The 13,533-nt window shown below is 58.3% G+C and overlaps 2 protein-coding genes across 4 annotated transcripts in view; one reads left to right on the top strand and one right to left on the bottom strand.

The window, feature by feature from the left end:
* The window catches only part of ZNF385C (zinc finger protein 385C), a 58,816-nt gene extending 47,414 nt beyond the window's left edge, over nucleotides 1-11,402 (top strand). For 2 of the 3 annotated variants that reach the window (XM_088068000.1, XM_088067998.1), the window contains 6 exons: nucleotides 3,404-3,514; nucleotides 5,087-5,258; nucleotides 5,747-6,082; nucleotides 7,583-7,770; nucleotides 7,931-8,044; nucleotides 8,340-11,402. In XM_088068000.1, the coding sequence (XP_087924126.1) occupies nucleotides 3,404-3,514; nucleotides 5,087-5,258; nucleotides 5,747-6,082; nucleotides 7,583-7,770; nucleotides 7,931-8,044; nucleotides 8,340-8,564 (1,146 nt within the window). In that variant the 3' untranslated portion in view covers nucleotides 8,565-11,402. The remainder of the gene's footprint in view (nucleotides 1-3,403; nucleotides 3,515-5,086; nucleotides 5,259-5,746; nucleotides 6,083-7,582; nucleotides 7,771-7,930; nucleotides 8,045-8,339) is intronic. The other variant, XM_088067999.1, reaches the window with a different exon arrangement.
* Nucleotides 11,340-13,493, bottom strand: NKIRAS2 (NFKB inhibitor interacting Ras like 2). The gene is made up of 3 exons (XM_005531455.2): nucleotides 13,338-13,493; nucleotides 12,900-13,141; nucleotides 11,340-12,503 (listed from the first exon to the last, which is right to left on the bottom strand). Exons 1-3 carry the CDS (start codon nucleotides 13,429-13,431, stop codon nucleotides 12,264-12,266), a joined length of 576 nt encoding a protein of 191 aa, XP_005531512.1. The 5' UTR covers nucleotides 13,432-13,493; the 3' UTR covers nucleotides 11,340-12,263.
* Nucleotides 13,494-13,533: the final 40 nt, after the last annotated feature.

The raw sequence follows: 13,533 nt of genomic DNA, 5'->3' as shown, positions 1-13,533 counted from the left end.
TTGTGTGGGCTCTTTTTTTAGTCACTGGAGTCAGGAGTGAACTTGACCCAACGCCTGTTCACTCCTCTTGGCTTCCACCTGCTGCTGCCTCAGCGTGTGTTCACCCACGTTTGTTGCTTTTAAAAAATTAGCAATTTGGAAAATGAATCTGGTACTTGCTGGAGGCACGCAGTGTCACACGGCTGCTGCTCTCCGTGTGGGCTGCTGCCACAGAGGATGGGCCAGACATGGACAGAGATGCCAGGGGAGGCTGTCCCAGCCATCTGGGGGTCTGGAGCCCACCACCCTGAGCTCAGACCTGAGCCCAGTCTGTGCTGTTGGCTGATGGTCCAGGGGCAGGAGCTGCCCCTTTGGGGTGTGTCTGTGCTGGAGTTGTGGCTGAAGGAGGCTGGGTGAGGTTCAGGGTGTGCTGGGCTGGCGGCTCTGGAGGAGCCAAAGCAGAATTTCCATCCCACAGGATGAAGGGCTGGAGCATCCCTGTGTCCTGAGCCAGGCTGGTCAGACTCCACTTGAGCCTCAGTGTGGGGAAGAGGGTCAGGGTCAGGATCAGGGTCTGCCCTTTGCTGAGGTCGCTGCCACACTGGAGCTGCTCTACAGCAGGATCCTGAGGTTCCCCTTTCATGCCCTGCATCGCTGGTGATGCTGTGAGGGCTCAGCAATGCCCTGCAGAGCAGGAGCTGTTTGCACTGCCCAGCAGAACACTCTGCACTCAGAGCAGGTCACAGGGCTCCCATGAACCCAGCAGATGTTTTACTCCGGAGCAAACAAAACCCTTCCAAGCTGCCTCCTGTCACTTACAGCAACAACCAGGGAAAAAAAAACCCTTGCTCCAGAGGCTCTTCACTTAGCTTGGGATGTTGCAAATCCCCAGGACCCAGCAGCGCCTCGTAAAACACCGTCAGCAGACGCGATCTGAACGGATGCTGCATCCCTGTGAATTCCTGCTCCTGACCTCAGCGGCCGCAGGGAGCTCGGCGCAGGGATCGCTATTTATATCAGCAGAAACATCCAGGGATAAATAAAGTAATGTGAGTCAATACAAATTGACTATAAAGCTGGGATCTTTATTCCCCAACATCACGGTGCCCAAAGCCACCTCTGTTGCTGGCTCCATTCTTCTGGAAACAGCCAGGAAAGCCTCAGTCCCTGGCTGCAGGACTGGTATGTACGGCTGCAGCACAGCCCCCGCCAGCCCCGCGGGAGCTGCGGGGACTTTTCCATATCTGAGAGAGCTGCGAGGGTGAGTGGTGGAGAAGAGGTAGAGGGATGTTTGTGTTTGCATTTGGGGAGAAGCACAAGGGCTCTCAGGTGGCACCAGACGTGCTCAGTGCGGGCTGGAGCTGGGCTGGGCTTCTGGCAAAGCACCTGGGACCGTGTGTGCTCCCATGGGGATGGGCAACTGAAGGCTTGAGACACTGCTTGTGTTCACCTTGGGACAGCAGGAGCAGCAATGGCCACCTTGGCTGGGATGCCTGGGGCTGGGGTGAGGAGCCAGGTGTGATTGAGCTGCCCAGCCCAGCCCCTGGGAGCTCGTGAGTGCTGTGCTCGTGAGTTGCAGGTGCTCTGGTGGACACAGCTCATTGCTGTGCCACGGGGTCGAGCAGGGTGGACTTGGCAAAAGCACAGGAGGTGGACAGAGACAGGTTGGTGCCATCACCTGGCTGGTGCCATAACCCCAGGAGGATGAGGAGACACTGCTGGGGCTGTTCAGCACCACCACCGTGTAGTTGAGGCTCAGACATGGCCCTGCTGCCACCAGCTTCCCTTGCAGCCTTAGGATGGTGCCAGGATGGTCCCTGGCCTCATTTGTGTCCTTGTGCCAGCATCTCCCTTCCCTCTGCCTCCTCCTCCGGTCCCCACCCTGCTCATTCCGCAGTGCTCAGGGTGTGGATGACCCGTGGGAGCTGGCAGTGCTCAGTGGGTGCCGGTGTTTGGTGGGAGCTGGTGGTGCTTGGTGGGAGCAACCGGCTGGAACCTGGGGGCTGACACTGCTGGGAAGGTTGGAGCCATTTTTCTTTTCTGAATGGAAAGGTGGGTGTTTCTCTGGAAAACAAGTGCTGGCCCAGCAGCCCAGCAGCATGAGGGTGCTGCCAGCAGCACATTGCAATGTTTGTTGTCAGGCATGGAACAGCATCTTGGCCATCTGTAGCTTCCCCCAGGTCTCTGCTGAACCCCAAATGCCTCTTCATTTATATGCCAGATAAGTGAGTAAAATTTCATAGCAAACAGGCACTTCATTAATCACCTGCTTTTACCATTCTGCTCACTTCTGGAAAGGAATTTGGGGTCTTGATAATGGTGCTGTTGTCCAGGCATGTGCCTCGAAGACTGATGCACCTGTCTCGGCAGTGAAATAGCTTTGCAGAGAAATACGATCGCTGAAAACCCCGGGCTCTCCTGACAGCAGGACTCAGATAAGATAATCTCCCTGTGCCACAGGGTAGGGAACAATACTTGCATTATAGATTGGAGCCACGCTCAGACAAAGAGGTTATTCTTATGTTTTCTTCCTTAATAAATGCATTTCGTTAGAAACAATTATGGCTTTTGGAAGCAGTTTGGTGCTTGGGCTGTGGAATGAGGCCGAGCCCTGGGGCGAGACAGAAGGGCCAGGGCCTGGCACTGGCCACATTCTTGGCCCCACCACAGCCCTGGGCAGGCTGGAAGACAGACATGGCTCCTGGCAGGTCATGGAAATGGTTCTGTGTGTGCCCAGCCCCATGACCGAGTTGTCATTGTTGGGTTTGAGTTGGGATTTTGTGGGCACTGTATCTTGGGTGAGCTGTGTCTGTGGCAGCAAGCACTGATGTCCCTCCTGCCCTGGCACCCATGTGGGCTCTCAGTGTCCTATGGGCTGGCACACATGGCCCTGCTCGTGCCTTTGGCATTGCCTGGGGACATTCCAACTCTCAGGTGAAGAGCACATGGAGAATGAATGGCCGGATGTTTTGTCTCTGTCCCCCACTTTGGTGGTTTCTGCTCCTGCTAAGGTCAAGGGTAGCCAGTGAGGTTCAAACAGAAACTGGCAATTTGCCACCTGTGACACAAGTGTCTGTGTGGGGGGAGAGGAGACTTGGACACACAGATGGGGTCTCGTCCCTTCTGCCAGACCACAGCTGACATTCGAACCTTGTGGATTTGATGGATTCAGGAATGGTTTAAGCAGGACAGGAGCCAGTGTTGCCACAGCACGTTGCCGTGTGCAGGGGAGCCTCCGTGGCCGCAGGGCTCCTCAGCAGATGCAGCCCCTTGCTCCTTCCAGCCACCCAGTGTGAGCTCTGCGGCACTGGCAGTGGCTCCTTGGGAGTGTGACAGGCGTGGGGGTCACCAGGTCATGGTGCCATGCTGGGGCAGCCATCAGGACACAGCACCCAGCCTCCCTCTGCCCTCCCTCCCGTTCCAGATGGACCCGGTGCAGAAGGCGGTGATCAGCCACACCTTCGGCGTGCCAGCCCCGCTCAAGAAGAAGCAGTTCATCTCCTGCAACATCTGCCACCTGCGCTTCAACTCTGCGGTGAGCGGGGCTGTGGATGGGGCAGGGAGCGAGCAGGGGACACGGGGCCAGCCCCTGCCAGGGGCATCCCCAGCGATGGGCCGGTCTCATCCAGCGGAGCTGCCGGTGCTCGGTGTCTGTGCGCTCCTGGAGCTGCTCTTGCCTCCCCGGGCTGCCTGCAGAGGAGCCATGCCAGCCTGGCCATGCTGGATCTGCAGTGCCTGGGGCTGGTGCTGCTCTGCCAGCACAGCTCCCTGGTTCTGGGCTTCATGATTCCGCTCCACAGCCAAGCAGCTCAGGAAAAGGGTTGCTTCCCTGTTTCAGGCTGCTTCCCAGCTAGAGGTGCTGTGCCAGGAGAGTCAGTCCCACTACGTGTTCCCAGTGCCCCTGTGAGCACCCCATGCCCCTGTTCCTACTCTGCCCATGTCCCTCCAGGTCCCCCCAGCTGGCCCAGACCCTCAGAGCCTGCGGCTGTTCCAGCATGGAGGCTGTGACCTACTTCAGCTGTACCCAGCCCTGTTATCCAGGGGGAGTTTATTGTCTTTGCTAATGAGGCACCATGCTCGGACTGGCCTTTTGCTTTCCCACGTACCAACCACAGCCCCAGCTCCCTGTTCCCAGCCCTTGGGAAGCCACAGGGGGAGGGATGGGACGGGATAGGATGCTTCCCCCTGCCGAGCCCGGGAATCCTCAGCTGGCCCCCTGGAATGCTGTGCAAATTAATCTGCCCAACGCAGGGGCACAGTATCTAATTCATAGTGAGGTTTCTCTCCATAAATTGCCAAACTGGGGTTGTTTTGGGGGACAATGCAGCATTGTCCCTGTTGGGAGGACACCAGTGTTCAGGGGATTTTTTTCGTGGCCATTTTTATCAGTTTGGTGCAGACGTGAATCCATCAGAGTCGCGCTTCATTATCCAGCGTTCACTGAGAGAGAGGAGCTGGGGATGTGAACCGTGAGTTGGACACCCCTTAGGATACAGTGGGTGATGTGTCCTCCCCACCAGAGAACCTCTTTATTTCGTTTTTACAGCAACAATTCATTGTACATTTCTGGAGTCATAAATTTTGCCTGAAAGCTGCTTTTAGGAGCGACTTGATGCATTTAATCCGAGCAGGGTCCTTATCTCACCAAGCAAGCAATGTTGTGATGTCTTAGAGAGTGATACCTTGGCCTCAATACGTTGGTGTCAGAGCAGGCTGGGGAGAGGAGGGAAAGGGCTCTGTGCTACACCCCACTCCCAACACCCCCTCTGTGCTACACCCCACTCCCAACACCCCCTCTGTGCTACACCCCACTCCCAACACCCCCATGTGCTACACCCCACTCCCAACACCCCCTCTGTGCTACACCCCACTCCCAACACCCCCTCTGTGCTACACCCCACTCCCAACACCCCCTCTGTGCTACACCTCACTCCCAACAGCCTTGCAGTGGTCCTGCCCTGGGGGTGGATGCCACCAGGTAAGGTGGCTGCACTAGAAACATCCCTGAGTGGCCACATGCTGGGTCTGAGCCCATCACCTGCCCTCCCCATGTCCGTCTGTCTGTCTGGTCACAGCAGTGACTTGGCCATCCCGGTCTCCCCCCCAGAACCAGGCAGAAGCTCACTACAAGGGCCACAAGCACGCGCGGAGGCTGAAGGCCATCGAGGCCATGAAGAACAAGCAGAAGGTGGTGGGGGCTGCAGCAGGGACCCCTGGCCAGGACAGTGCAGCCGACCTGGCCCCCAGCCCCGTGGGCAGTGGGGAGCTGGGCAGCACAGGTATGAGAGGGGCTGTGGGGCTGAGGAGGCTGCGGTCGGTGGGGCAGAGGTGCCACTGGTTTATAAATGAGATCCTGTGCCCGTGGGGGAGCAGGGGGTGTTTCCCTGTGATTTGGTGTCCCTGGGATGTGTTTTGTATGGATGCAGGAGAGAAAGCCAGCTCTGTCTCACACATCCCCAGGGCTCTGCCACATGCAGGGATGGGGCTGGTGGGAGCCGTGGCAGCACCAGAGCTCACCTGGGGTTTTGTGCTGAGCCCAGATTCCATTATCTGTTATCTGTTATTACAGATAACAGCTGTAATAGGAGAGACCTGGGGAAGAGCCGCCCTTGGCAGGGATGAATGCATGCAGACTTGTCTGAGTTGGTCTTGAGGAGGACGGGGGTGCTCCCCAAAATCCAGAAAACCTGTTCAGGCACAGAACTTTCTCCTTCTCCCCATTTCTTTTTCTTTTCCCCTTTTCCCCCTTTCCTTTCCCTCCCAACAGCTGATGCCAGTCAGAGGATGAAGGAGGAGTCGGAGGGTGAAGGCAGCAGCCTGGGGCTGGTGCCCAGTGCTGAGGAACCACCTGTGGAGCTGCCAGGCACTGTTGCCCCGCTGGGCTCCCCACCAGCCTCTGAGCTATCGGAGGGCACCTCAGATGCCACCAGCGTGGCCTCCTCATCCGCCCAGGCAGCTGAGGCACAGACAGCTGAGTCAGGCAGCAGCGTCAGCTCGGCCCCTGAGAGTGAGAAAGAGGGGAAAAAGAGCAAACAGCACCTGTACTGTCCCACCTGCAAAGTGACCGTCAACTCCCTGTCCCAGCTGGAGGCTCACAACACTGGTAAGGGCATTACTGGGGGGACAGGGGGACGGCCCCCCTGACACTTCCTTGGGGCTCTGAGCAAAGCCCAGCCATGCCCCATAACCAAGCAGCCCTGCAATGAAGTAGTGAGCAATAATGAGTGCTGCTGTAATTAAAAAATGTTCATTAAAATGACCTGCACAGATCAGCCATGGGGCTTTACCTGGGCTGCAGCTTCTAGGGTGAATTTTCACAAGGTCAAACACTGTTACTATTCATATCTCAATTAAGGACATTTCCAGCTACTTTTAATCAAGTGATTGAGGCTATTTTATTTTCCATTTAGCTTGAAGTTGATAGCCAGGGCTTCTCCCAAACCTGGAATAATACTTGCCAAAGCAGCTCAGTGGTTTGGGCTTGTGGCCCTGTGGAGAAGATCCCTGAGAATGCAATGAACTGTGAATGTCCATAGCCTGCAATGACTCCTGGGCTGTGCGGGGCAGCCCCTTGGGGTGGGCAGCTGTGGGAGCTGCTCAGGGTCCCCCTGAATCCTGGGGGTGGCCAGACCCACCCCCAGGGTGGTAGCAGGGGGTGGCAGCCATGGTACAGGGGTCCTCAGTTGGGTCTGCAGGCCCTGCAGTTCCAGCTCCTGGCTCACCCCTTTCTCTAGAGGATGCTTAAGTTGGGCACCCCAGCTTTAAATGGAAGGTCCTTTCCTGCCCCAGCTCAGTCAGTTCTGGGGACCAGTTCCTCCCACCCCACTGCCTACTGGGGCAGCAGCAGCTGCCGTGTGCAGGGTTGGCTCAGGACACTGCTGAGGCTCAGCTACAGACGTGTTCTTTTGCTTTTGTCAGCTCCAGTTACAAATTCAGGAGCTGATTTGGGGAAAAAGAACAACAAACAAACAAACAAACAAACAAACATTTGCAGGCTGGCGCTGCTCCGTGGCTGTCACACAGCTCCTTGCTTCACGCCTTAAAAAATAGAATGAATTAGCAGGGGCTTAAATTACTTGCTCCCCATGCACTCTCGCCATCCTGGCACTGGCAGGGACAGGATGGGGTGCTCTGTCCCCAGGTGTGTAGGGATCTTGGGTTCCTCCTTCCCCACCTGCTGTGACCCTGCTGAGCTATTCCTGGCTCCATGGCTGGCTCCTCTCTGACCTTGGGCATGGTTCAGATGCTGCAGCACAGCGAGCGGCGCGTGCCCGACTCTGCAGACTGTGCTAATGCCCGAGGACAGGCGACAGGCTCCAGTGCATGCTCAAAATAGCAGCATCTCCGAAGCTGGCACATGGAGGGGGGTCTCTGGGAAGATGAGCATCTCTGCTCTGCTTGCAATGTGCAGTTTGGCAGGGTTTGGGAACGAGCTGTGCAGCACCGACAAAAGTCTGGGTTCCCAGGCAGCTCCCTGTCCCCTCTGCCTGCTGCTGGGCACAGCTTGGTGGGGTTCCCCTGGAGCTGTTGGAGGGCACTGTTCTCACTGCCGTGGTGCTGGCACAGGGCTGGGCTGGGTTTGCTGAGCGTCCCCTCTCGCCAGGCGCCAAGCACAAGTCAATGCTGGAAGGTCACGGCACCCAACTGCGGCGAGGCCGGGGCAAGCTGCTCTCCCGGGCAGGGCACAAGTCCAAGCGGATCGGGAACAAGGGCAGCATCAACATCCAGAACAAGGCGTTTCACTGCCAAGTGTGCGAGATCTACGTGAACTCCGAGACCCAGCTCAAGCAGGTGACAATGCCCTGGGAGTGCCCAGGCACCGGGTGTGGACGTGCAGGGACTCAGGGTGTGGGTACCCGATGGTCCCTGCAGGGTGATGGGTGTCCCCACAGACCTGGGCTGCACTGTACACTGTCCTGGCTCTCAGTGATCCAGCTGTTTTCCTCCCCAGCACATGAGCAGCCGGAGGCACAAAGACAGGCTGGCAGGGAAGCCACCCAAGCCCAAGTACAGCCCCTACAACAAGCTGCAGAAGAATGCTGCCCTTGCAGTGAGTATTCTCAAGGTACCTGTCTCCCTGCACAGCACTTGCTCCGTTTGCTCACAAAGCCTTGCTCGCCATCAGCCGTCCTTGCAGTGAGTTACGGGAGCTGCTTCCCTTAAACCTTTGTTTCCATCACCAGAGCTCAGCTTCTCCCCTCAGGGAGAGTGAGCTCTGTAGCGGGTTTTGAGTCCATTCCTGGGAAGGCCAGCATGGGGATAACTCGGGAGTGCTTTGGCAGCAGCATTCACAATGGCAGCACTTGTGATTCCTCCACCTGTTCTGCAGTCTCACGGTGTCTCCTCCTCCCTCCCTGCAGTCCAAGCTGGCTTTGCAGAAGCACCTCACCAAAACCCTGGCAACCCGTTTCCTGCCGAGCCCGCTGACCGCCGCTGCTGTCTGCGCCATGCCTGGACCCCTTGCCTTGCGACCAGCAGCTGCCACCACCCTTTTCCAAGCCCCGATCCTCGGACCAGCCCTTTTCCGAACGCCGCCGGCCCACGTCCGCCCCACGCCGGGTCCCATCGTCTTCGCACCCTACTAGAGCCGCTGGCCCACCGAGGGTCTGTCCACTGCAGCTGGGCTGGGCTGCGGGGGCTGCGCGCTGGGGGCAGTGCTCCTGGTACCTGCTCTCCTGGCTGCTGGGAAAATGTAGTCGTAGACATCAACCCCGGCTTCTCCTTTGCTTGGAGAGGGCTCCCACTGGAGAGAGGTGCCCTGACAGAGCCCGGCCAGCCCCGCCGCGCATCCCCACCGCTCCCCCAGCCTGTGCTGGCCCCGTGCTCAGCAGATGAGCCCAGGCAGTGCACGGAAGAAGACAGTGTCCAAATCAGCAGGACCGTCTCATGGCCAGAGCCTGCCTGTCCTTGGCCTGCTGGCTGCTTCTTCATCGCCCTCCCAGTTGCCAGACTGGAAGGAGAGGAGCTGGCTGGTCCCTGGGAGAAGGAGCATCCCTCTAGTCCCTGCCAGCCCAGTGGGAAGGGAACTGCGAGGGGAATCTCAGCCCGGCTCTTACTGGGAGAAACAACCCCAGCACAAGTGGGAAGCTGACAGTTTCTCTCTCAGCCTGGGCTGGCTGTGCCCTTGCCAACCCTGCACCTGCCTGTGCTGGCAGGGGGTTTCTGTGCCACCCACCAGCCCCCTGTCCCCACAGCTCCCTACGTCCCACCAGCCAAAGAGCCCCTGCGGTGGCGGGCACCGGCCACACCGACCGTATCCTCACTCCGAGAGCAATAGCTGACCCCAGGGCGACGCCTCCTCCCTCCAAAGCACACGGGCCCTGCCCTGGCCCCAGAAGCACACGATGGGCATGTGGCCAAGCTGGGCCCAACTCACGCCCAGCAAGGCCGGGAGCACCAGGTCTGTCTGGTGCTGGCTCCCCGAGAGGAGGTGACCCTGTGCTTGGCACCTGTCCTTGTCTCTGTCCCACCGTGGGGACAGCCCTGCCCCTACCTCCCGGGAGATGCTGTGAGGCTGAGTGAATGTCCCTAAAGCACTTTCAGTTCTCCAGTGAAAGGCAATGCTGCTGCTCACCTGCCGTGCCCAGCCCTCCAATCCCATCCCAGTTAGGAGCTTCCAGGAATGAATCCTGATGATTCCCGAAAACAAAGGTGTCCTCAGCAGCCTGGACAATCGGGGTGCACCCATAACCTGCGGAATGCCGGGCTCTGGAGGGACCTCGAGGCCATAGCTCTGTGTTTCACTGTGCTCACACAGCCCAACCATGACCTGTCTGGGACTGTCACTGCGGAGCTCTGGGTGCCCAGCACGCTGCTGTACATAGAGAGAGTTGCATCCCAAATGGACCTTTCGCTGGAGGAACACCCCACCCCGATCTATGCAATCCAGGGGGGCAGCTCACCCGCCGCATCGGCCGCCTGCGATTCCCTTTGGTGCTGATGCATCCATGCAGCTGGAACAGTGGTGGGAGCAGAAGAACCAACGTGACACTGAGCTCTGTCCTGTCCTCAGCCCAGGGTGCTGGTTCAGACCTCTGCTGTGACTCCCATTCCCTCCCAGCCCTCGGGAAGAGGCAGGTTGGTGTGTGCACCTGGGAATCCACACGCACAAGCACACACATATCTGATGTCTTGGCCATAAGCAGCACCTGGATTTCAGAGATATTTTGCCCAGCGTGCTCCGCCGATGCTCAGGATGGGTCCTGGCATGGGGAGGTGAATGGGAAGTGGCCAATGGGTGACTCAGATGGCTGAAACATATCTGCTTCCCAGGGCTGGAGCCTTGGCAAGGACAGGGAAGCTGCAGGAGGGAGCACACACCTGCAGGATCTGTGGGCAGCACCAACCATGGAGCCACCACTGCACTCCTGTCACAGAGACAGGAGAGTGAGGGAGCCCCTGGGTATGAATTCACCTGCTCAGGGCATCCCTTCCCCAGGGAAGGAGGAGAGTAGAGAGAGGGCACCAGGAGAAGACTGAGCAGCTGTGCATGGAGACAATGGAAAGGTCTTGCAGCAGTGGTGGGACATGTGGCTTGGAGCACAGCAGAGGGAAGGAAGGCTCCCAGCAAGAACAGCTTTGCCAGGGATAGGGAGATGGTCCCACAGCCCAGGGGGGACACAAAGGGACCCCACATCCCAGGGGACAGGAGCCTGTGCTGGTGGGGCCCCAGGGGAAGGAGGGTTGTTCTATCCACTCCCCAGTGCCAAGCAACCCATGGCTGGTGCATCTCCAGCCACCCCTGCCCGTCTCACTGTGCCCTTCCCAGGCCCTGGGGGTCACCCCCAGTCCAGCAGGACAGTGGGTCCCCTCCTGTGCCGTGAGCCCCTGGTGCTGTGCCCAGCCCCTCAGAAGCATGGGGAGCCAGGAGCAGCTGGGCTCCAGCTTGCAGAGCTTCTTGGCACCACTGGGCCTGTTCCCTTCCCTTGTTCCAAAAAGCCTGTGCTGGAGCCATGGTTGCTCCTTGCCCCTCACCAGTGGAGTCCTGACGCACTCCTGTTCTTGGCACTTTAACCCTGTGAAAGCCATTCCTTCTAGTAACAATAATACTGCAACGAGCTGCGTAAGAAACCCCCGTTATGGCATCCCCCCAAATCCCCTCCTGCTCTCCAAAGCATTTACTGCCTTTGACTTAGCACATGCTGTACTAGGAGTAGGGATAGTCCATAGCGCTCGGTAACGTGTGCCCCTCTGTAAATAACCTTGGAGTGATGTGAAGTTTGATTCAAAAAACCAGAAAAAAAAAAAACCCAAAATGGAATATCCAGACTCTAGGGACTTGGCCAGTACCCTGCTGTAATGTTCATTGTATATTTTTTTGATGTACTATAACTGTTGGGAAAAAAAAAAAAAGGAAAATATTTTGATAACCGAATCTCGTCGCTTTATTGTGTTACTCAGTAAATAAAAGGAACAAGTATAAACACATTGGAGTTTTTCATCAGTTCTTTTCCTACATCCAGATTACCTGAAGGGAACGAGAGTTACTGGGTAGGACTGGGACACCTGTGCCTTGTCTTATGCTGAGAGGAGGCAGCATTGTGACAGGTGGGCAGTGAGAGCTGCCATAGCCCAAAGCATCAGGGGTGTGCAGTGTAAGTATAGTCCCAGCTCCTCCAAGGATCTAGGCAGGCAGGTTAAGCACAACCCCATCTCCTCCAAGCTCGTGGCTGAGTCTGCACTCAGGAAGAGGAGGGCTGGAATGATGGATTTGGGCACCCTGCCCTCAAGAACAGCACCTGCCCTGCTCTAGGCATTCCCTGGGGCAGCATGTCTGGATATTCCAGTGCATAAAGGAGCAGTGAACACTGCCAGAGTAAGGGACAACCTGCCAGGGAGCAGCACAGAGCCAGCTGGGGCAGGGCAAGGACAGCTGTTTGGCTGGAAGCAGGGCCAGCAAACAGGCTCTGCCCACATGTTATCAGGAAACAGAAAAAGAGGAAGTTGTTCCCTCCGGATGTGGAGCTGATCCCAACGTTCCAGCTAGCCTGTGCTGTGCCTCTGTTCCACTCTCCCAGCCTGCACCTGAGAGCAGAGGGGGTCACTGAGTGATCTTCCTATAGCACCTCTGACCACTGCAGGGGCTGGGCAGAGAGAGGAGTGGCTCCTGTCCTACTGCCTCTCTCATCTGCCAGGACCATTCCTAGCCCTGGGATGATTGTTCCTCCTGCCACCTGCTTCCCACAGGCTCTGTGACACCAGACAGGACTCAGCAGGAGGTGTGTGCGAGGGAAGCAGGAAGGTGAGGAAGAGGAGGCGGCTGTGGAAGGGAAGGGGAAGCAGGCTCAGCCATCCATGGATCCGCTGCCCTTGTTCTTGCGGCTCAGGGGAAATGCAGACTTGCTCTGTGGCTGTGTCATCTTGCTGGCCAGGTAGATGAAGGGCTCGATCAGCGTGCGCCGGTCAGCCACAGACACCTCCCACAGCTTCACCTTCTCGCCCTTGGCCCAGTGCTGGGCTGCATCATGGTCCACCCGGCGCTGCTCCTGCAGGTCACACTTGTTGCCCAAAACCACAATGGTGACCTGTTCCAAAAGGGTGAGAAGGGCCCCTGATGACCAACCACGGAGCTGCAGGGCTGGCTGGCTCTGCCATGGAGACCTGCCATGGTGGGCCTGGCCCTGCCACTGATTCCCCGTCCATGTCAAGGCCTTCTGAAACCAAATGATCTCAGCGCTCCCTTCCTCTCCTGCTGAGGTCTGTGTATCCCAAACCAGCCCCAAAGTGGAAGGAGCTTTTGAGCACCTGTATGCTCAAAGAGCATCCCAGGAGACAACCTGTTACTGCTGGGAGCCTCACAGATCAGTAACCCATGGATCAGGGACCCAGCGGTATGTTGTGACAAGCCCGAGAAAACAAAGGTGAGAACTTGCCCCAGGGGAGCAGATCCCACTGGCAGCCCCTTCTCCAGGGGGTCTCACCTCCTTCTTGTCCTTGGACTTGTCGATCTCCTTCTTGAGCAGCTCGACACGCTTGAAGGACTCCTTGCTGTCGGTGCTGTAGACCAGCACGTAGCCGTCGGTGCAGGAGAAGCAGTGCTTGGGCAGCTCCAGCCCGTCGCGCAGCCCCCGCGTGTCGTAGAAGCGGACCTGCTCCCGCACACCGCGGTCCGTCTCGATGGAGCCCACGTAAATGTCCTCCTGGGTCTCGATCATCTCCGAGCCTGGCGGGGAGGGCAGGAGCCACGTGGGAACCCAGCCCGGGGAGCTGTCCCGCCGTGCCCTCCCCGCCCGCGGCCGCTGTGTTTGGGGGTGAGCAGGGACAGCCCTGCCCGGGGGGATCCCCACAGCCAGCACTGCCCAGGGCCGGACCTGCCCGCTACACCCGAGGTCGCCGCTTCCCGGGGAAGCCGCGCTTACCGACCACATGGTTCCCGTACAGCAGTTGCTCCAGGATGGAGGTTTTCCCGACCGAGGCCTGCCCGCACACCACCACCTTGCAGCTCTTGCCCATCCCGCCGCACCGGGGCGGGCGCGGCCGAGCCTCACCGGCGGCGCGGGACGGACGCGGCGGCACCACAGCGCCCCCCTGTGGGCGGGCGGACCGCGAGACACG

This window comes from Pseudopodoces humilis, chromosome 29 (genome assembly GCF_049639895.1).
Source record: "Pseudopodoces humilis isolate 2021_Gansu_Grassland_sample_001 chromosome 29, ASM4963989v1, whole genome shotgun sequence".
Lineage (NCBI taxonomy): Eukaryota > Metazoa > Chordata > Aves > Passeriformes > Paridae > Pseudopodoces > Pseudopodoces humilis.
Note: the sequence above shows the minus strand (reverse complement) of the source record. Positions and strands in the feature narration are given on the sequence as shown.

Excerpts from the sequence above, each read along its gene's own strand:
- NKIRAS2 (XM_005531455.2), bottom strand. The coding sequence starts at position 13,431 with ATGGGCAAGAGCTGCAAGGTGGTGGTGTGCGGGCAGGCCTCGGTCGGG. Across the intron at positions 13,142-13,337 it reads GTACGGGAACCATGTGGTCG|GCTCGGAGATGATCGAGACC; the intron begins GTAAGCGCGGCT and ends CCTCCCCGCCAG. Across the intron at positions 12,504-12,899 it reads AGTCCAAGGACAAGAAGGAG|GTCACCATTGTGGTTTTGGG; the intron begins GTGAGACCCCCT and ends CTTTTGGAACAG.